At 37.8% G+C, this 27,376-nt stretch overlaps 1 protein-coding gene across 1 annotated transcript; it reads right to left on the bottom strand.

Moving 5' to 3' along the window:
- Positions 1 to 78: 78 nt before the first annotated feature.
- Positions 79 to 27,311, bottom strand: LOC146136838 (sushi, von Willebrand factor type A, EGF and pentraxin domain-containing protein 1-like). The gene is made up of 25 exons (XM_083396266.1): positions 27,284 to 27,311; positions 26,951 to 27,103; positions 26,779 to 26,886; positions 20,509 to 20,594; positions 20,258 to 20,356; positions 19,729 to 19,843; positions 17,407 to 17,586; positions 16,196 to 16,333; positions 15,034 to 15,163; positions 14,477 to 14,586; positions 13,788 to 13,979; positions 13,248 to 13,445; positions 11,914 to 12,114; positions 10,630 to 10,830; positions 9,592 to 9,780; positions 8,855 to 9,040; positions 7,992 to 8,126; positions 6,983 to 7,109; positions 5,891 to 6,000; positions 5,355 to 5,552; positions 3,725 to 3,922; positions 2,747 to 2,947; positions 1,901 to 2,101; positions 850 to 1,050; positions 79 to 152 (listed from the first exon to the last, which is right to left on the bottom strand). The coding sequence occupies exons 1-25, from the start codon at positions 27,309 to 27,311 to the stop codon at positions 79 to 81; spliced, it is 3,759 nt and encodes a 1,252-aa protein (XP_083252392.1).
- Positions 27,312 to 27,376: the final 65 nt, after the last annotated feature.

Below are 27,376 nucleotides of genomic sequence, written 5' to 3'. Positions count from 1 at the left end.
GCAACTGAGTCAGTTTAATCGCTCAAAGCGCCACAACTTTGCTTTCATTGATAAAATATTGCAGAATGTTACGGTACGTTAGAAGGAGGTTTGCCAAAAAGAGTAGATAAGTCGATGTATAAGAGCTTTGTAGACCGAAACCACGTTAAAATCTACACAAGCGCAACAAAACATACAAATGGGTTTATATCTTGTGCAAACCGCTTAAAATACATTAACTATAGTAACTTGGCTTGTATCTGAGTTCATGCAGGGTTCATATCTGTTATAGGGACACAAACAAAAATGTGGAAACATGATAGGCGCCTTTAATTTGAAAACACAATTGCGTACTATAAGGGCGAACAACACGCCACTCACTTAACTCGAGTACCAAGTGCAATATTTTTGAAAGGTGGTAGTAATGGTGTCCAACCGAGAAACATATTTTTGCCTGTGTGGTTTTGTACGTTTAATTGACCGCAATAGGGAAAAAAAGAAAAAACAACATTGAGAAATTGATGCCAGCTATTTTTTGGTTCCAAAACGTATCACAGTATTTTTGTGGCTCATTTTTTGAAGCAGGTGGCCGAGCCGGCACACAAGCCATCGCCTTTGCGGGCATTTAAAATAGAGCACGAAATATTTGTGAAATACCATTTGCCTGCATCAAAGTTAAATTGTTTGGCACAAATATTTTGTAAAATACCCAACATGAAGCATCAAGATTTTAACAAACAAGTAATCTCACCCTCCAGAGATTGTTTGACCTTTCAGGTATAAAATAGTTAAAAATTTTGCGATTTTGCCAAATAAAATCATCAGAAAGTTTTTTTTTAATGTTTTAATAGTTTATAATAAATAACTAACCGTCGCAGGTGGGAGGATTGGGGCTCGACCATTCACCCAACTCTTCGCTGTTGCCGTCATCCTCGCAAACCGTGGTCGTGAGTCCGTTGGGATTGTAACCGGCGTTGCAGGAAAACTTGCACGTACTTCCCCGAAGGTTGTCGTTAGAGCATTCAAAGCTGCCGTTCGCCGGCGCCACTTGCTGGGGGTTGCACCTGATAGCTGAGCCAAGCAAAACAAAGGCGTTTGATCAGGTAAATCAGTTTTCAGGGTGCCGCGGCGCCCTGGTGTGACATTTCTAATGCTCAAGGCTTTTTGATACGACTATTTGTGTACGATTAGAGATTAATATACCAAATGACATTTTCCTTTATATTTTAAGTTGATTGTGTTGTTCCAGTTCCATTTATAGTGACATTTCAGCAAAATACTTAACTAAAATTCTAGTGGGGATGCCGCAAAATGTAAACAAACTATTTATTAGGGCAGTTGGTGCTGTACTTAGGTGGGGTGTTTGTGGTTAGGTAAAATGTTGTATAGGCCTTATTCTGGCCATTTAGATCTCATTCCGACCTGATTCCGAAGTAGGTTTTTCCGACATTAATGTTGTTCTTATTTCGGTCTTATGGTTGTAGTACACCTAAGCTTGGATTGTGTCAACAAGCTTCCTAGTGTAGTAAATTAGTCTGACGAAAAGCGCAGTCTAACGTAAGCCAAGCCAGAAAAATGGCTTTCGCTTGATGACCTAATAAATACTGTACAACAATCAGATTTTGAGATAACGGCACCTATAAGGTTTTAGCGTCGTAATGTATTTTAAGTGTCAATATGGAATTTTCTCCGGCAGGCATCATAGCAGTATAGCGAAATCATTTTCCGGGGTAAAGTAAGTTATAAACCGACGTTTCGGCAGCAGATACCAGCTAACCTCACCAGGGTTAAAAACGAGAATGCGCTAGCCAGGTTATATAGTGAAAAAGTATATAAAAAAGACTATGTTATATTAAAAAAATAATACCAATAATATAAGTCTCTCTTCTGGTGTAAACAAACTATTGGAACTTATCCCTACCGTTGCAGGTCCGTGGCGTGTTGCCGGACCAAATTCCAATCGATTGATCATCGCCTGCTGAAATGCAGGTTGTTGCTGGCGAGCCGTCAATAGCATGCGTAGAATCGCACGTGAAGGTGCAAACGCTGTTCATAAAGTTGCTGTTAGTGCAATGGTGTGAGCCGCTGGCTGGTGCCTCTTGTTTGGGTTGACAAGTAATGGCTGTAAAGCGTAGATTATCACTGTATTAACACTTTAGCTCGGTAAACGCGAGACGAAGGTTATGTTGGGATCCGCAGCAAACCACATATGCCAAGGCGTTTAAGACATAGCACCCGTCCTTATTACATTCACCCCACTTATTTTAAGCCTATTCATTTCCGGTGTTAATCAAGGTAAATAAGTTAAACTAAAGGTGTTCGTTCAGTTGGTGTCCAGAATAATACGTGTAACCTGTTTTTTTTTTCACTATAATCCATGCACCCTTAAAAACGAAACGAACTAATTATTGCTCAGTGTTGTAACGACTTAAGTCAATGACTTGATTCAAGTGCGTTAAGTCGCTGTTTTTCAATTACTTGACTTGATTAGCACAACGCAACTCTATGACGTCACAATGGACAATTCAACTTGAAGCGTGCAATAACGTGAATGAACAACTAATGATAATAATCAGCTTGGCTTGGAAAAGTAAGTTGCCTGAAAATTTTATTGCACAAAAAAATATTCTTCTTCAGTAGCGTCGTGTTGATATTTTGTTAAGTGCTTCGCGGTCCCAGAAAATTGTCTCGCGGATCCCAAAAGGACCGCGGACCCCAGTTTGAGAACCACTGACTTAAGTCATTACAAGACTTTTGAAATATATACCTGTGCAAGTGGGTGAGTCATCACTCCAGGTTCCGTAAGTCGGAAAATTGTCTTTGTCTTCGTCACAGGTGATCACCTTTGCCCCGCTAACTGCAAAGGCGTGATCGCACGCGAACGTGCAAACGCTGCCCTTTTTGTTGTCTCTCGTGCAGGACATACCGCCGTTCAACGGTGCAACTTGCTTTGGCTCGCATTCAATTTCTGCAAGATGTCACACAGGTGTAAATGAAAATGATTTGCTAAACTGTTTGCTGATTTGTGCTCGCTTTGTGATTTATTGATATCAATACGCCAAAACTTTGCCTTCTCTAATAATGGTTAAAACAGTAAAAAAATCAAAATACCTTGTTGCGCTAGGAAAAAATCTCGCAGCGTTTCGAGTTGAATGGGCCAGTCTTTAAACGTATATCGCTATATTTTATCTCTCGCGGGTCTTCTTCTTCCGCCGTGTAACTTATTATCACGTAAAAAAATGTCATCTTTAAACGTATATCGCTATCTTTTATCTCTCGTGGGTCTTCTTCCGCCGTGTAACTTATTATCACGTAAAAAAAATGTCAGACAGTTATGATCAAGGGTTATTCAGAGAGAAACATCACGTACAAAATTTTATTTGGGTGAAAAGTGTCCTGGTAGTTAGCACTATTATTGCTACAGCTGAAAAGTAGTTTTTAAACTTTAAACGGTCGTTTGTAATACAGAAACATAACAATGACCAGTGGATTATTGTTCAAATACAAATAAGAAGCGTTTATGTAGGTTGTTGTCAATATTTATGATATATATGAAGTACATTAATTTTAAATCAGTCATAACATTTTTCATTGACTTTTAAGTTCATGCTGATTGTGGGTTACTTGACAAATGGATATATATATATAGTTATAAAGCATAGCATTTTTCGCATGTTTAGAAATTCGCTTTTAACTCAGAGCATGTTCGAAACAGATCGCTTAAATTCGTTTGGCCTGTACTTACGTGCACACGTTGGGAAAGCGCGATCCCATCTTCCCAGAGTACTTGTACTCGTGGTAGACAAACAGGTGACCTCCGAACCACCTTGCACAACGTACCCGTCGTTGCAAGAATACGTGCAAACGCTGTTTTCAAAGTTCTCGTTGGTGCAAACCCTAGATCCATCCGCTGGAGTCGGTGCGGGCGGTTCACAAGTGACGCCTGGAAAACGAATAAAATACCTAAATTGAATAATCTATAACAGGGGTGGCCGACACGCGGCTCGCGAGCCACATACGGCTCTTTACACAGTTTAAAGCGGCTCTTACGTCCATGTTGCACTTAGTTTTTAAAATGTTTCGATTTCGTTTGGTTAAGTTATGAATTATTGCTGGTTTCGACTTAGGCGGTTTGCCTCAGGCCATTGTATTATTATTAGTACCACTTTTGAAGGCTCTTTGCGATTAACCAAGTAAGAAATGTGGCTCTGGGCATCTCGCTCCTCGATCTATAAGATAAATCGCGGCTTCTAAAAAAGCCTAGTCTTGTATAAAATGCGCTGGTATTTTGTTAAGTGTGAGTACAAAGTCTAAAATAAAGCAGGTTTCCACAGAAATATCTCACGCATGCAAGTTGGCACTGTTTGCGGCGCCCAATCAACTGCTCCTTCAAAATAGCGGCATCGCAATACTCCAGGAGAAGACAGACCGTAACCGTCAGCACATGTAAAAGTGCACTCGCTATTGTAGAATTATCCAGTAGTATTTATTTATGAACGGCACCTTAAGGCCTTAAGCATATTGTTAGTTTAGCGTTGACAAAGACGTTTTCACTAATTTGGTATTTAGTATACCTTGACATACTGATAGATTTTTCTTGATCAATTACCATACAGTTTGAACGGATGTTTGGTGCTCAATTTTAACCATAGTTACCAATATTTTTACCGCCCACAAAAATAGCACCTGATTTGATGTAAGCAGTTTTGTTTGAAGTAGAACTCTAGGATGTCAGTCACCGCCACAATAAAAAGATTCGCGTGGAATACTTGTCATGTGTTTATCTATGCATGATTTGTTACGTTGCTGAGTGTGTGTGTGTGTGTATTTATGAATCAGGGTAGCGCAAACATGTTGGAAAGTCTAACTTCAAACTCCAGGTATCATCCTTCATGTCTAAGTACAGATGAAACAAATAATGAGTTTTACCATTCAAAAGGAACTACTTTGGCATTCTGTGATTCTGTCGTTGTTATAAACAAAATGCGTTAAGGATTGTTTTTTTTTAGATAAGTATAACTGAATTATTACCATTTAACATTTGCTTTAATTGTAGCTTCAACTAAGTAAACATCAACACTTAAAATAAAAAAGGACAAGTTTTACAAAGGCAGTCAATTTAAAGAGCACAAAAACGGCAACGAACCGTCGCAGGTTTCAGTTAATGGCTGTAAAATGTCTAAATTATCACTGATTTAAAACTTTATCTATGCGTGAGCACAAGACGAATGTTGCGTTTATACCTGCAACAAACCAGCAAAAGGGGAAGTCGTGACAGTATTCGGCAATTCTTAGTATTTCAGAAACAAAAGCATGTCCTCCTTATTACATTTGCAACCAAGAGCAAACGGAACTCGTTTGGCCTGTATACTTACGTGCACAAGTTGGGAATGCGCGATCCCATCTTCCAAGAGTACTTGTACTCGTGGTAAACAAGCAGGTGACCTCCGAACTACCTTGCACAACGTACCCGTCGTTGCAAGAATACGTGCAAACGCTGTTTTCAAAGTTCTCGTTGGTGCAATTCACAGATCCGTCCGCTGGAGTCGGTGGGGGCGGTTCACAAATGATGCCTGGAAAACGAAAAAGCTTAAAGTTGAGTTGCAAAAAGACTCTCTTACATAAAATGGATTTCAAACAAAAAATAATATATAGGCTAATCTGGATGCTTTAAAAACAACGGCTCAAGTCAAAAAAGAAAAAAAAGATGGTGCAGATCACAAAAAAGTATTGCAACTCAAACAACAGTGTATTAGTGTTTAAAAGAACAGTTTAAGAACATCACGTTATTTTAAAATCTTTCCTGATCCGCTAAACACCAGGTGCTGCTATATCTGCAATTGAGTTAAATTCCAAAACGAAAAATCACCTAAAAAAGTTGTAACCTACAACTGCGTAACTTCAAACCTACGTTCACATGTTGGTCTTTCGCCAGTCCATTCTGCAATATCGCCGCCATCAGATAACTCACATTCCCGGGTGCTGTCTCCTACCAAAACGTAGCCGTCCACGCACGAGAAACTAAAACAAACGAACGACTTACATATTTTGTTATAAAGCTGAACAGCGCATAACGATATTTAAGGCCCGTTTACACTACAGCTGCACTGAGCCGAGCTGGGCGTAAAAATCGCTCCAAACGTAACGTTTTTCTATAGCAGCACGGGGCTTGAGTTTAGCAAAGCGTGAAACGCTCGCCACAATAGAATTTAAATGCAAATTACGCTTTGCTCAGCTCAGGGCAGCTGTAGTGTAAACGGGCCTTTAAGCTATGACATTTTTTGGTTTAGGTTATAATTTTTTTTGTTATAAATCGGTGCGAAAACAAAAAGTATGCAACCTCATACAAACAGAAAATCATTTGTTTTTTCATATTTATTTACCGTATGGTTAATTGTTAGTTATCGTAAGTTAGAACTTTTTCGTTACTTAAATTCTACTAATTGTGTGGACCTCAATACACGCTGATTAAATTGAATGTTGTCTTTATGAAATTTTTGTTTCTTAGCACATTTCTCTTTAACCTATTTCCCCGTTGTGTTACAAGTTTTTAATATTTCGTATACCCTACAAGTAGAGGGAGACATGAAAAAAAAATGGGAGATGTCGTCACATCTTTATACACAGCCTGACGCCACAAAACAAAAAACCTTGAGAACTTCCAGTTTTCGGCAAACTCGTATGCACGTGTGCTGAAGAAATCGAGACGAAATATATTCAGTGAGGGAAGGCGTTCGCGCGAAACCGGAAAAAGTCTAGTATACCCGGTCGAAGAGTTACGCTCTGGCGACGTAACATTTTTACCTTTCATTTATTTCCAAAATAAAAATGTATTAAAGTAATTATATGTGTGATCCCGCCGACAGAAATTTTTACCATTTGAATGTTCTGTACTAACCTAAAACGACACTTAAAAAAAAAACAAAAAAAAACACTGTTTTTAAAGAAGGTGTCATCGTAAGACTGTAATCGTTAGTCCAAGCTATGTCAAGAAAATGTTCACCTGCACACGCTGGTCAGTCCGTTTCCGTCGGAGCAGCTTACATTGCCGTTTAGAATAGCTCCTTGTGCTGGGAGACAAACGATTGCATGGCAGGTCGGGCGAGGGTTGCTCCAAGTTTCGTCAATCTCTGTGTGCAAGTAAATCTTTTTTGTCGATCATTCGACTTGTTTTTATGACAATGTCACCGAGTGAACTTGTGGTTCTACTGCGAGAGGTTTTCCGACACGTGTTTCTAATTATTCTGTGTTGCGCGTTGATCGTATCGCAATGTGAATTACGCGACTACTCGCCTATAAATGCTCGTGCCCTTCTTGTCTTATCTCCATTCGAATTAAACATTTTCCTACTTTGGGCTCTGTTGTTTTACCGGCAAGGCAAAGAAAGGTTAGAAACACAACAGAGAATAATACATATTTTTACCAATCTTGGTTAAAAGTCAGTTTAGTCTTATTTAAGTAATAAAAACATGTAGTACAGTTGACAAAGTATTATTAAGTTGACCGAAATTTCGTACAACCGTGTTTCATCAGGTTAGAGCAGTGGTTCCCAAACTGTGTGCCGCGGCACAGTAGTGTGCCTCGAGAGATTGTCAAGTGTGCCGCGAAACTTTTTTGTAATTTTGGAAAAGAGAGTGTTTGTATTCCCAATAGGCATACACGCAAGCATTTTCGAACTAATTACGCATGATTTAATACGAATTTTCAGTTTAAAGACATTCAAATATAGTTTGTCGTGTGTGTTAATTTCTCTATTGTTGTTCTGTTAAAAGTGTGCCGCGAAAAGTTAAAAAAATTTTAGTGTGCTGTGCGCCCAAAAAGTTTGGGAACCACTGGGTTAGAGTTTGACCAGAGTCGTTAACTTAAAAGCACAATTTTGCAACGTTTCACATGTTTTCATACGTTTTTTTTTGCGCCTATAAGATTTCTTTTTGTAAAGATTTTTTCGAAATAACAGTGTCCGGTTTTGCTTTTTAGTTTAGTCACGCTATGTGTTGTGAAGGCCTACTTACGACAGGTTGTGCTATTATCTCCGGTCATGCTGTAACCAGGTAAGCACGAAAAACTACAAAGGCTGCCGACATTGTTGTCGTCTGTGCAGGAAACTCCTCCATTTTCAGGAGCCTCTTGTGCTGGACAAAAAAGCGCTGAAAAGCCAAGATTAAACAAGTTTAGCGTGGGATAGAATCAGTGGAGTTTTTAACTCATGAAAACAAGATAACTTTAAACAAATATGAATGGTTGCTCTTTTTAGAACAATATTTCAACAAGGTCACTAACCAAACAAAAACTACCTGTAAAAAAGATATTTAGCAGTAAAATTATTTTATGGAATTTGTATATCAAGGGTGGCCAACTTACGTTTGATTGCGATCTACTGAAAGAAAAAAAACTAAAGACTTCAAAAAGTCACAGGAACAAACATTACGGTGCACCCTTTTTTCTGTGACTTATTTTGCACTTTTAAAACGAAAAATAATCAACCTTTACAAAATTGCTGCGTAAAAGGACAAACTTCTGTTAGCCTACATTCCAAGCCAGCGATGAAGTTAAATTTGTTAAGTCATAATACGCTTGGCCACCAACAACAATTGCATTGTTTCTCAGGTGTACAACAGTTATTATAATAACGTGACCAGTATTTTTCGACATGCCAAAGCCGTCAGGTAACCGGTAGGATAATGCATATTGATACAAGCTGGTACCCTATACGGACCAACACATACTTTAACATCACTACTTGTGCTGCCTGAGTTTATTCATGTCTATGGACTGATCGATGGAGTTTAAAGTATTGGCCACCCCTGATGTATATCAATAAACTGACAGGTTACATGTATATATGAAAAAATTAAAATAGGAAAGGAAAATGTACCTTCGCATATCGGCAACGGCGCATCCCATCGCCCAGTTCCCCCAAAGTCACGGCAGACTGTTTGAGTGTTTCCGATCAAAATGTATCCGGGATCGCACTCGAAGTCACACACGCTCAAGTCGTTGTTCGCATTCGTGCAGGTCACCACCCCGTTTTGCGGGTTCGCAATCACGAAACACGTCTCAACTTAAACGAAAATTCAATTGCTGACCGTTTTAAAAGAAAGGGGTACGTTGAAATTATTTGCAGGTTCACAGTAAGGTTGAGTAGGATGATAAATTGTTATAGATTATTTTATCAAAAAAAAGACGCCATGCCATATGTTTCGATTTAAGCTTTAGTCTATAATCTCTATATTGCCCGGTTACTGATTGGTTTTCAATTTGCAATAAACACCTCAAAAACATCCAATTTTTTTTTAGTTTATTATTTGGTTTTTGTATCATGTTTGTAAAGCATGCGCTTTATCAGTCCAGGCTGACGAAGTTCACACATATTTTCGGTCAATACTTAAAGATGTCTTATATGACATTGACAATATAGTTGGCAATGTTTGTTCAACGTTATATGTTATTCGGGTCAAACTATTGGGTGTTGAGATTTGAGTATAGTATGTATGCTTAATCAGCATAGCTCTCTCTTTATATCAGAACTACTGTAAAATAAAGTTCACATTTGCCATTTTCAAATCCCCATTGGTAAATATGAAGACAACCATATTAAAAAAATAAATATACCGATGCAACTTGGCGCCGGTCTGTCCCATAGAGGGTTATCTCCGACCAGGACGCAAGTTGTTGTGTCGAGCCCATCTAATATATAGCCTGGGTTGCAACTGAAAGTGCAAGCGCTGTCGAGGAAGTTCTCATTTGTGCAAGACACGTCACCGTTGGTTGGGTCTGACTGCGGCGGCACGCACACGATTGCTGCAAAATAAAGAGTGAAAATTTGTTCGGGCAACTGTGGTTTGATCCTGGTCATGAATTTCACAGTTGCTGGAAGCGAGTTCGTGGTCGAGTTGCAAATATGCAACTGAATCAGTTTAAGTGCTCGAAGCGCCACAATTTTGCTTTCATTGGTAAAAGATTGCCGAATGTTACGGTATGTTAGAAGGAGGTTTGCCAAATATGAGTACATGATGTATAAGAGCTTCATAGACCGAAACCACGTTAAAATCTTCACAAGCGCAATAAAACATACAATGGGTTTATAACTTGTTTTAAAAGTTTGATATTGGTGTAACTCACGATACGGTCGCCATATTACAAAGACGTTACATTTGTGCAAACCGCTTAAAATACATAAACTATAATAACTTAATTGGCAGAGGTTGCATCTCAGTTGATGCATGGCTCATGGCTGTGAGAAAATGTGGAAACATGATAGGCGCCTTTAATTTGAAAACACAATAAAATACTATAAGGGCAAACAACACGCCACTCACTTAACTTGAGTACCAAGTGCAATTTTTTTGAAAGGTGATAGTAATGATGTCCAACCAAGAAACATATTTTTGCCTGTGCGGTTTAGTACGTTTAATTGACAGCAATAGGGAAAAAACAACATTGAGAAATTGATGCCAGCTATTTTTTGGTTCCAAAACGTATCACAGTATTTTTGTGGCTCATTTTTTGAAGCAGGCCGCCAAGTAATCTCACCCTCCAGAGATTGTTTGACCTTTCAGGTATAAAATAGTTAACAATTTTGCGATTTCGTAATATAAAATTATTAGAAAGTTTTTTATAATGTTTAACAATTTGTAATAAATAACTAACCGTCGCAGGTGGGGGGATTGGGGCTCGACCATTCACCCAACGCTTCGCTGTTGCCGTCGTCCTCGCAAACCGTGGTCGTGATTCCGTTGGGACTGTAACCGGCGTTGCAAGAAAACTCGCACGCACTTCCCAGGTAGTTGCCGTTTGAGCATTGAACGCTGCCGTTCGCCGGCGCCACTTGCTCGGGGTTGCACCTGATAGCTGAGCCAAGCAAAACAAAGGCGTTTGGTCAGGTAAAGCAGTGGTTCTCAACCGGGGTGCCGCGGCGCCCTGGTGTGACATTTCTAGTGCTCAAGGGTGCCGATAGGTATTTGAGAATTTTTAGGAATCTGATTTTTGCTCAATTGGTAAGCTTTTTGATACGACTATTTGTGTACGATTAGAGATCATTATATCAAATGACATTTTCCTTAAAATTTTAAGTTGATTGTTTTGTTCCAGTTCCATTTGTAGTGACATTTCAGTAAATCACTCAACGAAAATTCTAGTGGGGGTGCCGCAAAATGTAAACAAACTATTTATTAGGGCAGTTGGTGCTGTACTTAGGTGGGGTGTTTTGGGCTAGGTAAAATGTTGTATAAGGCTGTTTCTGGCCATTCCGACCTGATTCCGAAGTAGGTTTTTCCGACATTAATGTTGTTCTTATTTCGGTCTTATGGTAGTAGTACACCTATAAGCTTGGATTGTGTCACCAACCATCTTAGCATAGTAAGTCATTGAATCAGTCTGACGAAAAGCGCAGTCTAACGTAAGCCAAATCAGAAACATGGCTTTCGCTTGATGACCTAATAAATACTGTACTACACAATCAGATTTTAAGGGCACTGCCCCTATAGGTTTTAGCGTCGTAATGTATTTTAAGTGTTAATATGGAATTTGCTCCGGCAGGCATCATATCAGTATAGCGAAATCGCTCTTCCGGGGTAAAGTAAGTTATAAACCTACGTTTTGGCAGCAGATACCAGCTGACCTCACCAGGGTTAATAATAATTAAAAGAGAATGCGTTAGCCAGGTTATATATTGAAAAAGTATGAAATAAAAGACTATGTTAGATTAAAATAATAGTATCAATAGATTGTAATCGCTTTTCTGGGTAAACGAAGTATAAACCGACGTTTCGGCAGCAGATACCAGCTAACCTCACCAGGGTTAAAAACGAGAATGCGCTAGCCAGGTTATATACTGAAAAAGTATATAAAAAAGACTATGTTATATTAAAAAAATAATACCAATAATATAAGTCTCTCTTCTGGTGTAAACAAACTATTGGAACTTATGCCTACCGACGCAGGTCCGTGGCGTGTTGCCGGACCAGATTCCAATCGGTTGATCGTCGCCTGCTGAAATGCAGGTTGTTGCTGGCGAGCCAACCAGAGCGTGTGCAAGATTGCACGTGAAGGTGCAAACGCTGTCCAGGAAGTTGCTGTTAGTGCAAACGTGTGTGCCGTTGGCTGGTGCCTCTTGTTCGGGTTGACAAGTAATGGCTGTAAAGCGTAAATTATTATCACTACTTTAACACTTTAGCTTAGTAAACGCGAGACGAAGGTTACGTTTTGATTCTGCAGCAAACCACATATGCCAAGTCATAACAGTATTCGGCAAATGGCGTTTAAGACATAGCACCTTGTCGTCCTTATTACATTCACCCCTCTTATTTTAGGCCTATTCATTTCGGGTATTAATCAAGGTAAATAAGTTTAAACTAAAAGTGTTCGTTCAGTTGGTGTCCAGAATAATACGTGTAACCTGTTTTTTCCATTCACTATAATCTATGCACCCTGAAACGAAAAGAACTAATTATTGCTCAGTGTTGAAACGACTTAAGTCAATGACTTGATTCAAGTGCGTTAAGTCACTGTTTTTAAATGACTTGACTTGACTTAAGTCGTTTTGGGTAGAATGACTTCACTTCACTGGAGTTATTTGTACAATTAACTTAACTTATACTTTAGCCATTTACAAAAAAGACAGATATTAAGGTGCTTTAATTAAATATTTTTAGTAAAATTAGGTTAATTAGGCCGATTGTTAAATTAAAAAGATGTCAACTTGCTGTTTGATTTTAATCAGAATGGAACGTGTTCACCATTTTGAGAAGTTCAATATTATTTTTTATGCTAATGCTGTTACTTGACATTGCCTTGCGCACTGAAAAAAAGTTTAGCAAAGCTTTTTGTTTTATGCAGAAAAATTAAGATATATAACCCATTTTCATAAAAATACATGACTTAGACTGGGACTTGTCTTGCCATTTGTTGAAAACGCCTTGATTTGTACTTAATTTAATGTGCAAGTGTTTGATTGGGGCTTAAGTCATTTTGCAAATATCCTGACTGGTTTACAGTCATGTCGTAATTATTTGTTGCAACACTGTTATTCTTTAAAAGAGGTCAACCTAATTATGTCAAGCCTTTTGTCCATTTGAAAACAGTGACTTAACCGCACTTAAGTCAAGTCATTGACTTAAGTCATTACCTTACTGTATATTAGGTGCCTTATCTTACGAGAGCAAGTTGTCGGCTAGCCGCTCCATAAGGTTGATCAGTTAAAGATGCCGCAACATGTTAAAAGATAAGTTTTAAACCATGTGGCTTAAACTTGTTTGGCGTATACTTACGTGCACAAGTTGGGAAAGCGCGATCCCATCTTCCCAGAGTACTTGTACTCGTAGTAAACAAGCAGGTGACCTCTGAACCACCTTGTACAACGTACCCGTCGTTGCACGAATAAGTGCAAACGCTGTTTTCAAAGTTCTCGTTGGTGCAAACCACAGATCCATCCGCTGGTTCCGGTGCGGGTGGTTCACAAGTGATGCCTGGAAAACGAACAAAATGCTGTCTTTAGCAAACTACATAATTGTCACAATATACCATTTCTCTTTTTCTATCTTATAGGCAACTGGTTTTGTTTATTGGTTCTATGAAATTTAGAAGATTTATTGACGAACGAATTTCACAAATACGTTGCCTTGAAAGAAATTACCAAACTTATTTTAAACAAATTATTTGATTTAATTGGGGTTTAATAATTCTGTTTCAATCCCGTTATTCAATTTTGCTAAAAAGTTGCATGATTTCTGTTTTCAACTGCGTTCCCTATAGATGAAATATTTATTTGGCCATAGTTTCCACGCTTAAGTTTTGCAGCGTATTCTCACGGATGCAAGTTGGCACTGTTTGCGGCGCCCAATCCACTGCTCCTTCGAAATAGCGACATCGCAATACTCCAGGAGAAGACAGACCGTAACCATCAGCACATGTAAAAGTGCACTCGCTGAGGTAGAGGTTCGAATCTGTACAAACTACGTCTCCGTTGTCTGGCGCCTCCAGCGGTGGTAGACAAACATCGGCTGCGATGAAATAGGAAAAATAAATCCTCTTGTTACAACCAACTAAAGGGTACATTTTTAACCTGGCCGCTCTAGCTAAAAATTAGCTTTTTTTAGCTAAAAAAACTAGGACTTTTGTTTGTGGACGGGCATTGGCAAAAATCAGGAATGACGTCACACATTTACGTCATAGCGTAATGCATAAAGTTACAATGAAACGTTGCGTTGCAAGTTACATGTAAATGTGACGTTATTAAGAAATAACCCTAAGAAGACCGCACAGATCGTTTATATTAAAGTTCGAGGGTTGCTGCTTTCAATACAAACGCTACATTTCAAAGATTTCGCGTAAGGCGGAAGCAACGCCTTTATATGGTTTAATTTTTCCCAACAATTATTTTCGAATGTGCTATAATACGCAGGGCCCCCTTGGTCTGGTTAAACTACAGTTTAGAGAGCCTTAGCTGACCTTTTGGATTGGCGCAGGCCTCTTCGTGGCTAACCAAGTAAATACTCACGAACGCATTCCGGACTAGTGCCTGTCCACTCTCCAGCAAACCCGGTCGAGTTGGCCTGGCATGTTCGCGTAATGTTGCCCACAAGGTTGTACCCGTCGATGCAGAAATAACTATCATACAAGAAGAATGTTGTAATAACAATTTTTCTACTTTTTGACCTCTATGGAATAATGAACGTCACACTGATCGCTTCATAAAACGTGCTTTTTGAAATTAGGAAAGATAATTGCGACTCAATGTTGGCCAAATGTTTGATAACCAAACAGCCTATACTTCTGCACGTAGCATCTCTATGAATTATAGATCTAATTTATTAATCTGTATCAACTTGACGGCCAGAAGTACCCATAATACTTATCGGGTATCGTCTCTGATCCAATTTAATCGAAAAATCTTACTTGTACAGAGGGCTTTCTAAAAAAACAAAGTTGATCAACCATTTTATATTTCGTGTTATCGGGATACTAGGAATCACATCCTATCTTTATATTTGCAAGTGACATGATAATTGTCGTATCCCCAAAGCGTTGATGGAAGTTGTAGTATTCCTTTTTCACCTGCAAACGCTGCTTAGAAAATCGCCATCGGAGCAGTCAACATTGCCGTTGACCAAGGAGTTCTCTTGCGGTGGAAGACAGACGACAAGAAGACACGTTGGCACCGGGTTACTCCAAGTCAGGTCGTCCTCTGTGAAAGTTACGAAGATTTGCATGTGTCGGTAATTTTTTTTTAATTTCATTAGTGTTGTAAACAAGTCATTTTTAAATGACTTAACTCCCAGTTAAGTCAATTGTGAAATAACTTGAGCCCTAGTCAAGTCATTTGTGGAATAACTCAAGTCCAAGTCAAGTGAAAAAAATACAAAAGATAACTAGTTCTAGTCTAATAAGTCATCAGTTTTTTTAACTAGTAAGTCGTCAGTTGCTGAGTCAAGTCCAAGAAGTTATTATTAGAGCAAGTCAACTTCAATATGAGTGACTGATATAAAGATAAAACAATCAACAATTAAAATTATCTCGTCCGATTATGTCGTCCGATTATTATGAGATATAACTTAACTAAAAATAGCAAAAAAAGCAACATGTAGCAATATTTAAAATAGGTTCTTTTGGCATATATTTCTTTAACCAACGTTTGGGCTTACTATCCGGAAAGCCTTCGTCAGGGACTAACACACAAAACCAACTGGGCGCAAAGTAAAACCACACAAACGCGTCTCGCACCTTTTTATCTCTTTTTTTTCTTTGTGTGATTTTACTTTGCGCCCTATTAGCTGTGTGTGTTAGTCCCTGACGAAGGCTTTCCGGATTGGCTGGTAGCAACAGCATATTTAACAAGAAGCAATATAATCGTTTTACGTGTTGAAATTGATATAAATAGCTCAATTTGATAACAAAATCTTAAACGAAAATACTTAATTTCAAAGTTATTTGACTCTATGATTTCAGTCCAAGTCAATTTCGTCCCAAAGTCTGAAATCAAGTCTTTTTACGAAAACCAGTCAAGTCAAGTCATTTGAAAACAGCGACATGACTTGACTTAAGTCTTTACAACACTGCTTTTTATGGCGCTAATGATATTTTTTGCGATGTATTGCGACAGTATAGTCAGATAGTATTTTTCTTGGCGTGGCGACTTGTCCTGTTATGTAGGCCTGGTAAGGCACGGCGCATAAGACGAACGATTCGCAAACCAAACTCTTATATAATTAGCGCTCACGGCAAATTGTGGTGTCTGGTCCGATCATGACGTATGATGGATCACATGTGTAAGTGCAAGTGCTTCCAACGTCGTCTCCGTTCGTGCAAGAAACTCCTCCATTCGTTGGTGGTATTTGCGGCGGGCAATACGGCGTCGCTAAACATTAAAAATGTATTGGTAATTTTGCACGAAAAAGGGTACTTCGCCTAAATATTACAAAAATGATTATATACTATCTGCTTGAGTATGGTATTTTGTTTAACTTAAAGTCACAAAAGTTAACGAGAACACATATTGGAAATTATTTGTTGGAGAACTTAGTTAGACAAATTCAGAATATGAAAGCCCGTATTTATAACATTACCATTCTGTGGGGGGGTTGATAGTGCTACTTATACTATAAGTTAGTCGGACAACCCGTCTCATTCTATCTAACAAGAACAAAACTTTCCTAAGTCACTCGGCCAAGTTTTTAAAAGTTGACGAAAACTGTTTTTGGACTTTAATAGTTGAAGGATTTAGTTAGACGAAGGGGGAATATGAAAGGCCGTGTTTATAACGTTAACATTCTGTGGGGGCTTTGAATATCCTACTTGGTCGCAGTCTATTTCTTCCAATAAACAAATCAGCTGGCTGTTATTGATTGTAAAACGACAAGGGTAAAAATACAACTGATCAATTCATATATACGAGGGGTGTTCAACAAGCGGCACGCGTGCCAAATGTGTCAAGCGACCTAATAAAACATGGCACGCAAGCCCCTAAAATACTTAATTTGTTATTCAGCCAATTGTAAAAAAATACCAAATTTTTTATAAAGTAAATTGTCATTCTTTAGTCAGAATATAAAACAATCGCGGCAATCACGACAACTAACAATTACTTCTGATACTATAACATTATATTGTAGTGGAGACTATAGCATTCACACAACTATTAAGTTTGGTGTGAAAAAAAACAAGAAGCAAAAGTCAGATTACCGACGGACATTTTGATGCAATAATGCGCACCGCTACTACACGTTTTTATTATTTTAAAAAAAAAAAACTTTTATTATTAGAAAGAATTAGTTACTAAACTTTGGCACGGGAAGAAGTTATAGGATAAAAATTGGCACGCCGGCGGCCGGCATGTTTGTGTTGGACACCCTGAATATAAAACTCGCATCAAAGCGTCCAGAAGCTTTAGCATCGAATCGAAACGCAAGAAAAATAACTTTATTTACTCACATTGACAAATCGGAGGAGGGGCACTCCACGAGGCCACGTCGTCGATCACATTGCACGTCGAACTGATTTCTCCCACGAGCAAATAGCCAGGCGAGCAGGAGTAAGTACAGGAGCTCAAGTCGTTGTTTCCATCCGAGCACACCACTCGCCCGTGCATGGGATTAACACGCGCGGAGCAACCTGTAAACAAAATACTGTAAGTGCACAGAAAAATAGCCTATTCTCTATGAAAAAAATTGTTGTTTATTCTGTAAAGCACGTGTTGGTCAAAATGCGGCTAATCGTTACAAACGATTTTGAAGTCACCAAAGTTGTTTGTTTTAAGTGAATGCGGTATTTTTTTCTAGGTGCGCTCATGGCACACAGCAACCTATGAACAATATACTGTAAAGTCCTGTGCACTGAACAATAATCTCTTTTAAAAAAGTTGTTGTCTATTCTGTAAAGCACGTGTTGGCCTAAATGCGGCTATTAGTCACAAACGCCTTTGAAGTCACGAAAGTTGTTTCTTTTCATTTTTTTCTAGGTGCGCTCATGGCACACAGCAACCTAGGAACAATATACTGTGAAGTCCTGCGCACTGAACAATAATCTCAAAAAGTTGTTGTGAATTCTGTAAACACTGGTTGGCTTAAATAATGCTAATATTTGCAAACGCCTTTGAAGTGGCCAAAGTATGTTTTTTTAATGAATAAGGTGTTCTTTTTGGGGGGTGCGCTGATATCAAAGAAGGGTTGGGATAAAATTTACGCAAATAATACGAAAAGTAATTTAGAACGTGAGCCGTGCTTGGCACTGTTGGAGATTTTGAAGTCACCCGGTTGTCTTGTTTTTGTGGGATCGCGTTTTAATTATTATAGTTGTCTCAACAAACTGTGTTTAAAGTGACAAAAAAAGGTATTGTAGACAGGGAATAGCTTGTTCATTGCAGAACCGGTTGTGACCCGCGCCGGCCAGCCCTGCAGGAGTTGACAACGCAGGATAGGTTTAAATCGGAAATTTTAGCATTGCAAAGTTGCTTGTTTAACTCACGTTTTGGTAGCATTAAATGGACACGTTTTTGTAAATATCAGTAAATTGCTGAAAAAGTTTAACCTATATTTTGTGATACTTTTGGCGAACTTGAGTAGCAAGCGAACCTAAACGCGAACGTAACTGGGATGTTACTGCCAGTCACTGATGATCGTTTAAAGTTTAACGTCACCATACCACAAAACTGAAAATTCTATTTTCTCGCAATTCACCTCAATAAACTTCTAATTTACCTTAGCGAATTATTAGAGATCAAAAAATTGTTTTTTTTTTTCAAGTTGTAAGCCTAGAAGCTTATTAACGAAGCATTGTTGTTTCAAACATAACACAAAGTTTGTAATTTTTAAAGAGAAAACGGTTGTGCATATTCGACTATAAGCTAAGGCTTTACGATCAACCCAGAGGCGTTTGTGGTATTAAGAGCAGCGTTCAGGTATGCCATTTATTATTCAATAAAACTGCAAATAAACCGCGTGATTACAGAACTAGTATGCAAATATCTAAGTGGTGCATATTATACTGTCATTAATTCCTATACAAGCAGAATAAGGCCCTTACGAACTTTTCATCTCCTAATAACTTAAATCCTAAACCCAATTTCTAACCTCACCCATAACCCTAAGCGCAAACAGGGGCAAACAATCCGGTCCTTATTCCGATCTATGTAACTATGCCAAATTCTGGGCCTTATTCCGATGGAATTAGGACTTGATTATATTACTGCGTATTTGGCTTTATTATATCGTTGGTTATACTATGATTGGGGAACTACAAAAGGAATAGGACTCATGAAAGGTTAAGAACTATACTGCTTTAGGGTATCAGTCTTGAATAGTTTCATTAGCCCTAATTATTTTAGCGTTAAATATGCTGTTGCTACCAGGCATAGTATAATAAAAATAAGTTCTTCTGGTATATATTTGTTAAACCAACGTTTCGGTTCGGAAAGCTTTCACGTTGGTTTAACAAATGTATACCAGAAGAACTTATTTTTATTATTTTAACGCTGTCGGTTTTGTTAATCTATGCCTTCATAGACGTAATAATACGCATTACACTGTATTTATAATACAGAATCAATTAGCTCGCACCTACCGCATAAGTTCACACAATCTACTCAGGTTAAAGTTGCCAACTTAACTGGAATGTTATTGCACGTTTACAGCAAAATGTATCGATGTGTCATTTTACCATTTAATTTATCGTCTATAGTTAAAAACTAGACTCATTTCGCTAAGGTTAGACTTGTTCCGGTTTAAACCCAGTACAACACAGTTACTTGTCACTTACTGCCAAGGCAACCCAGCATCGGAGCGTTGCACCCATCCGTGTTGCAGCAACATCGGCACACTGAGCTTGGGCTTTTGATGTTACACTGGGTTGGATACCAAGCAGGGCGCATGTTCTGCAGATAAAAACGTTTTTAATGAATACGCATGGACGACATATCGGTTGCTCGACTGTACAGTTAAACTTATAGTTAAGTTGTGCATCTATAGCACCGACGGATGGGCAATTTGTTTTTCAAGTTTCTGCCAAAATTTTCCCGTGCATTTGTGCATACAAGCTACGTGCTTAAATTTACAAAATCATTTGTTAGGGTCTACAGAATTGCTGAAGATCAATACCCAAAGTTACACATAATTTCTTTGTCAAAAAGTTCCCAACGGGGTTATAAACCTGTGATGTCTTGCGACTATGGGAAATGTGTTCTGTTAAAAGTTTGTCTTTAAAAGTTTTCAGTCGATTATTATGGACAGCGATTAAGATAGGAGATTTTAAAGAGGACCCTTTTTGGGCGATTTCTTGCAAAACTTGCCTGTTTGAAGTTATTGTCACAAGCTTCAGCCTGCTTGCAATTCTTGGTAATAAGGAAGTTTTGTATGCCGACGGTCCTAAGCTCGCTCTGGCATGCTTGCTGCAAAAATATATATGGTTTGATTATTGTCTCTGTGGCGACTAAGACCTATTTTTATATTTTACAAGAAATCCAAAATCTTTGCTCAAACGCGTGATAAAATACATTGTCGTTAAAGCTTTAAACTAAAAGTTTATATCAAGAGGACCTACCTCATTGGCCAGACAGTTTTTCAGTTCACCTTGTGTGTTGCACTCTTCATTGGTCTTCGCATTGATGCACGTCAAGCATTTTAAAGCTAAAATAAAAAAATGTACGTCAAATACGCCTGTTTTTTGGCATTCGGATGAAAGCGGCAAAGTAGTTTTATATTTTTAAGTAAATGGATAAATTTATTTTTTTTAACGTTTACGCAAGATAAACTTGGTTAAATGTTAAGTCAATTATCTTTGTAATGCCGTTAGTTGGTTCAACTCGTGCAAAACACTAAACCAGGGGTTCTTAAACTGGTGTCCATGGGCCCATTGGGGTCGTTCAACTAGTTTTAGGGGGTCCATGAATGCCCAAAAGAAATAGTAGTGTATATTCAGAAAGTAAACAATTTTTAAAATAACTTTGATTAAAATTAAAACGGTTTTCCACTGAATGTAGAATTCATTACACTTTCACATGTTTGGACCGAAACTGGCAGATTTCTGAAGTCTATTTGTATTGTGACGTCAATTTATGAGGTCATTTTTGATTTTTTTTTTTGACCTACAGTGGTCCACGCAAAGCAAAAACACAATTAGTGGTCCGCGGCAGAAAACGTTTAAGAACCCCTGCACTAAAAAAATACAATCGTTACCTGACGCCGACAATAGAAATGTTGCAGCAAACGCCACAAAACAAAAAAACTTCATCATTTTTCCTCACTTGTCTTGTTTCCTCCGAAAAGAAAATGGTAACGAATTCCATTTTTCCGCCACTCTTTATAGTTAACCAGCCCTCGGCTCGTCCAATAGGAGCCGGCCAAGTTTTTCCGGATAAAACCACTCGTGAAACTCGAATTGCTGATTTTGGCGTTTTCCATTAAGCGACATTCGTCCAGTAGGCATAAATCAGATATTTTGCCTACGCACGTTTATTATCAACCGCAGACGACCGCCGCCAGGTTGAAATAAACAAGTGCTTTTTGCAAATTTTGCGTTTTGTTCAGCACGCTGATTCACGGGACGAAAATTTGCAAGTTAAATGAAATTGTTGTTTTTCAACTCGGTTAGCTTACTTGCAGTGGCGATAAACCAGTGTTTCAATGCTGTGATCATTTAAGCCAATGAACTTAAGTGAATTTAAGTCACTGTTTTCAAATAATTAGACATTACTTAAGTCGCTTTGGTAAAATTACTTAACCTGACTTAAGTATTTTGGACAAAGAACTTAATTTGGACTTAAGTCATTGAGTCAAATAACTTTGGTTGAATTTAGTGTTTTTATCAGTGTTGTAAAAACGAAAAAGTGCACTTAAGTCAAGTTTTCAAATGACCTGACTTAGGTCTTTTGGACAAATTACTTGACTTAGACTAAGACTTGTTTTGTTAGTTTTTGAAAATTCCTAAAATCATTTTAACATGACTGGTTTACAACACTGCGATAAACCAACAATTTAGTGTTTTACTAAGTTTGATCTAATATTATTCAAGGTTGTTTGTTATTTAATGCAAATGCTTGGTATAAAATCAACGTTAATAGTTATAATAAAGCTACCATTTGACTAAATTTCCCTAGACATTTTTACAGGGTCTTGTAAAATCAAATCTTTGCAGACTAGCCGAGTCCCAATCAAAACGTTATGACAAAAAAACGCGCATCCAGGTTCTAAAATCGACAATGACGGTTTCAACAAACACAACAGTAGGGTCAGTTGTGAGTGAATTGCATAAAATAAGTTAGGCGTTGTACTGTACTTGACAATAGTTTCGCAAGTTTTACCTTTTTTAAAGTCACGCGATTTGCGTGCATTTCTGGCAATTAAACTAAATGTTTTTAACTTTTAGATGGTCTAGAGAATGTGCCGTAACGTTCGGCCGTTTTAATAGTTTGTGCCAACTATATTCTTCAATAAAGCACTTCGTCACATTTAGCACCAAGTACAGTATTTTATTGTAAATAAAAACGAAATATTTTTAAATCTCGTGCGAAAAGTTGTAAGGTGCAATCTAAAGTTTGCTTATATTTCTTTGCACCAAACTGGTTTATTTCGTATCGTTGTGAATAGAGGATTTTTACTGCGACTATATATTTTGATTTTTGCGCACGTATGTTATGCAGCAACGGCAAATTTCCTATATAATAGGTTTTTAATTAGTCCCCGCGTCAAAAACCTCATTGTTATAAAGCAGTGGTTCTCAAACTTTTTTGAGCGCGACCCAAATCTGAGTTTTATGAGCATCTCACGACCCAAGCCTCAAACATCAAAAAAGGTATTTTTCTGATATGCATGAAATAGAAAAAGACACAGACAACCAGATGTAGTACACAGTTTTATGAAACAATGATTGATTACAAACAAATGAATGATTTATTTTAGAGTGAGTGGTGAAACTAATTTTTTTCCTTTATAATATCAGCTTGGCTTGTTTGGTTACTAAAAGCTTATCTAGTTTTAGCAGCTACTGTAGTTGGCTATATGGCTATATACTGTAGCTGGCTCCCATCAAAACGTTCATAAAACCACTTATGATGCAATAATCCAGGTTACAGATTTGAAGCCACGTGAAAAGCTTATAATGCAATGATACAGTTATGATTGAATTGGAAATATTTGAAAAATGAAGTGAAAAAAGTTCGTTTGCACAGGATTGAATCACCATAGAGCGCGACCCATTATTTGAACCTGCGCGACCCATAATTTGAGAACCACTGTTATAAAGTAAACCGGCGGTTTTACGACTACTCGTGTGAAGCGCGACATGTTTTAAGAGTTGCAAAAACCGAAACATCAGCTGTCGCCTATTCAATAAACCGGTGTGTTTCAAGATTCAATCTGTCCCACCATTATATTGTATATAGAAATAGAGCGCCGTTGGCGAAATAGCATTCTGGCGGGCAAGGCTGCTTATTACGCCGAGTCTTGGTTCGACGAAACAGTGCTTTACAATAAAGCTCTTCTTTAACACGTGAAATCGCTTACTAAGACAATTTTGAAATTGATTCGATGATTGCATATTGAAGAGTTCAAATATGTGTTTTGCGCAGGTCGAAGGATCAACTGAAATAGATTTAATCTTCTGAAACGTAATCAAATCGTGCCTTGCGCGATTTCCAAAAACTCACGAAAGGTTTAAATAATTTAATCTGTACGGAGAATATCGCCAATAAAGTCGCGATTAATCTTGCCAATTATTTGGCCGACTAGGCCTGAAACGCTCTAAATGTGCATATTTTTTTACACGAACAATATTTTATACCAGACGTCGGCAAACTTTAGAACGCAGTTTATAACCTTTGACAATTACGGCAACATTTTTGTATGGTTAAGCTGTAAGTAGTTCAATGCTACATAAACTGTTACTTTAAAATTTCTCAGAAAGGGTTATTCTAGGTCTAGGAGTTTTAGGAGTCAACCATTTTTAGGGGGGCGCGAGCTTTCTACAATATTGAACTTTTTATAGTGATTTTGTTAGTTTCATATTTTGTTTGGTGTTAATTCTGATTTTAAGCTGCCCTATGCTTTTAGATATTAAAAATTGTGTGATAATTGTGTTGTTGGGCAACTGAATAAATGATTCATGTATATAATTTTTAATAGTTTCTCTGTTTTTTTTGGCCTATGTTTTGTTAGAACAATAAAAATCTAAGTCTGCACAGAGGTTGGGCACTATGCCACCCCTCAATCAACCTTTTTTTGCCAATTTTATTAAAGAACTGCAAAAATACTTTGCGCTTTTTTGTTTTATAGTTTTGTTTTGTCCTGTTTTGTTGACATTTTCGCACAAAGTCTCTTTGAATATACCATTGCATGTTTTCTGTTTATTCAAAATAAACATTTCTTAGAAAGTTTATTGGCGTTTTCAAATTAGAGTTTTTGTCAACTTAGATCCATCATAAAAATTCTCCCCTTCCCACGTATTTTTAAACCATTTTTATATACGACAACAGGCGGCGCCTGTGTTACGTGTTTATCAACACTTAAACACCCAAATTAATTAATTGCCATAAGCCAAATCTTAGAGTTCATTAAGTGATTTTACGATGTGATAAATAGGGTTTTAGATTACGCGTTTCAGCTTTCGTTTGCCAAATATGTTCTTCAGTTAAATAATATCATATTTGATGATGTAAAGTTTTCTGTATTGTTGTGTGTAAAATTCCTAAGTTTTTCTGCTTTAGTTCGCCTCGTTTCAAACTTGACATGTAACCTTTAATCTCGTAATCTATAACTGTCAGTCTTGTGGGCGATATTCTCACGTTCTGCAAAACAAGCCACTTGTTTTGCTGACCTCTTACTCCCGAGCTTTTCTCTAGAGAAATCTTTTGCGAAGTTTTAGCCGACAGTCGCTGCAATAGGCGGTGGCTGTCTGTCTCACATTAACTTGAAAATAACGTTCACTAATGCTATTTGATAACGTTTTAATTCGTTGTAACAATATACTTTTGATTGGAATTTTAGTTGTGGTTATGACAGGTAGCATATCTGACCAGAAACCTTTGCAAACAACAAGAACTCACGCGGTTGCGACCCGCCGGGCAACTGTATGGGGTCAGGCCCCAGTGCGCAGGTCGCGGCGGGGGCGCAACACCTGGCTAATTTGATTTTAGCGTGAATCCATAAAGTTTTTGCAATATGGTCATTGCATTGTGTGCCATTATAGACCTTTTAAAACAGAACTACCGCAATGTTTAGTTTTTGCTCTTTAGGCGAGATTTTTACGTGATTTTTATACAGCCGTACAACTGAGAACTCAATGCCTTTAAAATGTTGTCACACCAGCTTGATAAAAAAACAATATATCGTGAAATATCACTTTTTTACGTGTCCGATGCGTCATGTCACCTTAGCCTCAGTTCAAACCAAATAAACTTAATTTGTTTGCGCTTCGTCCTATTAAGACTGGACTTCACTAGTTTCAAGTTGTCTCAGTGATACGTATTCGAAAAATGAAATTGCTCGTGGTAATAATTATTTATACAGTGTTAATCTAATGACTTAAGTCATTGTTTTCAAATTACTTTGGCTTAAGTCTTTTGGACAAATTACCTTATTTATAGACGTAATTAATTTACAAAAGTGAAAAAAAATCTTTTTGATGCAAATGACTTGACTAGGGCATGGACTTGTATTTAAGTTAATTAGTATCTGGCTTTGACTTATCTTAAAATAAAACTTGTTTACAAGACTGCTGCCTAGGGTTGTCGCTTCCAGGAGACCATTACAATAATATGGAGGTGTCATTGCGAGGATTTGATAGAAGATTACAACCTTTTGTTTACATAGGCAAGTAGCCTACTGTGCTTCAAAAGTGTTTTATCAGAAAAAGTTCTGGTGTACAAGTAATGCTGATGCTTAACGTTTGATAGTTACATTACACATCACATGTATTGAAGTAAGTTTGTCCTTAAAAGAATATTTCAGTAGACGTATTTTTTTCCGAAAAAAAGGCTTTGTTCGTCAAACAACGCCCAGGTAAAATTAAACAAGGAAATGTTTGCGATTTCGCGAACCAAAAAAAAAAAAAAAAAAAAGGAACCATGGTAATAATCCTAAACAAGTATCGTGCTTCTTTGCATGGGCAGCCCTAAAAATTGAAAACTTACTAACATGTTGCACTTTAATCTCACTGAAATGAAACCAGCAAAATATTATAATAGGCGCCTTAAGTCGACAGTATAGTTATTTGTGAAAATATTTATGTTTTAATGGTGAAAATAACGGCCCAAATAGACGTAAAAAAGCGATTATTGTTTCACTCGATTCGATTTGTTTTCGACGCTTGTAGCGCTCGTATTAGGATAATTCGGGACTTTGAAGCGTCTGTGTTAGAACATGTGTTAAAAATTGTACGCTTCAAGCGGACTGTATTGAGGGAGTGACTGAACTACAAAACACCACTAGTGGTCGTTCAACGGGAACACACAATAAGACCTAAAATGCAACAATACCTAAAGCAGAAATCTATAAAACCATATTGTTTAGACCTACGACGTAATACAGTCAAATACGCAGTAATAGGGAATACAGAATAAGATTGAAATCGTCTAAATATGACCTAAAACAAAAATAGCTAAACCAGGTAACTTTAAAATCGTTCTTTAAATTAGACTAGATGGGGGCACCTTAAGACTAGTCATATCCTACTCTGTAAACATCCATAAACTAACAAACAGCAATAATAAATGATTTTTATCTCAAAAAACAAAATTAGGAAATCGCATTTGTGACGATTAACTGTTTTAAAGGGGGACTTTAACTTCTGTTATCGAAGATAAACCGCTGTAAGTACGATCGTCATCAGACAAGGAAACGATGACGGATTTCGGCAACGACACACGCCTGATCGATTCGCGACGGATCGACTCGCGGCTGAGATCTCTTCCTCGAATAGACTGTCCTGAATTTGCACAACGGGAAAGTTAGATAACTGTTTTTCAAGGTTTAACACTAGTCAGGCTTACGTCTGCTTTGAGATTGAACTGAGCCACCACTTCTATTGTTGCTACCAGCTCTTGCAAATCGGTTGTAGGCGGAAAGCTTCTTTAATCTTGCCTCTTCTATTTGTTGCCTGGTTCTCGGGATGCGGCATTTGCAGACGCAGCAACAGGCGATGACTGTGAAGTAAAATAAGTTCATTGGAAACAAGCTCGGTGGAAAAGTGTTAAATTTCAGTTTTTTGACACACTTTTATGCTTTTGGTTACCGGTACGTTGATAGCTCAGTGCAAAAATCACATCTCCCACTTTTAACAATAAATGGCCACCTTATGTTCAAGATAAAAAAGTTGGGGTTACCTAAAGTGCCGACCCAGGAGGTCAGCATTATTCCCAATTTTACAAATGAGTGAAACATGAAGTCTTGTCTACAATGTCTGCATAGAATAGCAG

The sequence above is a fragment of the Ascidiella aspersa genome, chromosome 8, assembly GCF_963924565.1.
Source record: "Ascidiella aspersa chromosome 8, kaAscAspe10.2, whole genome shotgun sequence".
NCBI lineage: Eukaryota > Metazoa > Chordata > Ascidiacea > Phlebobranchia > Ascidiidae > Ascidiella > Ascidiella aspersa.
The sequence above is the reverse complement of the archived record's forward strand: the minus strand, read 5'-3'. Positions and strand labels throughout refer to the sequence as shown.

Coding starts and splice junctions, on each gene's coding strand:
- LOC146136838 (XM_083396266.1), bottom strand. CDS start 27,311: ATGCTGACCTCCTGGGTCGGCACTTTAG. Junction 27,104..27,283: donor CTCCTGGGTCGGCACTTTAG/GTAACCCCAACT, acceptor TTTACTTCACAG/TCATCGCCTGTTGCTGCGTC. Junction 14,587..15,033: donor TTTCTAAGCAGCGTTTGCAG/GTGAAAAAGGAA, acceptor CTTGTATGATAG/TTATTTCTGCATCGACGGGT.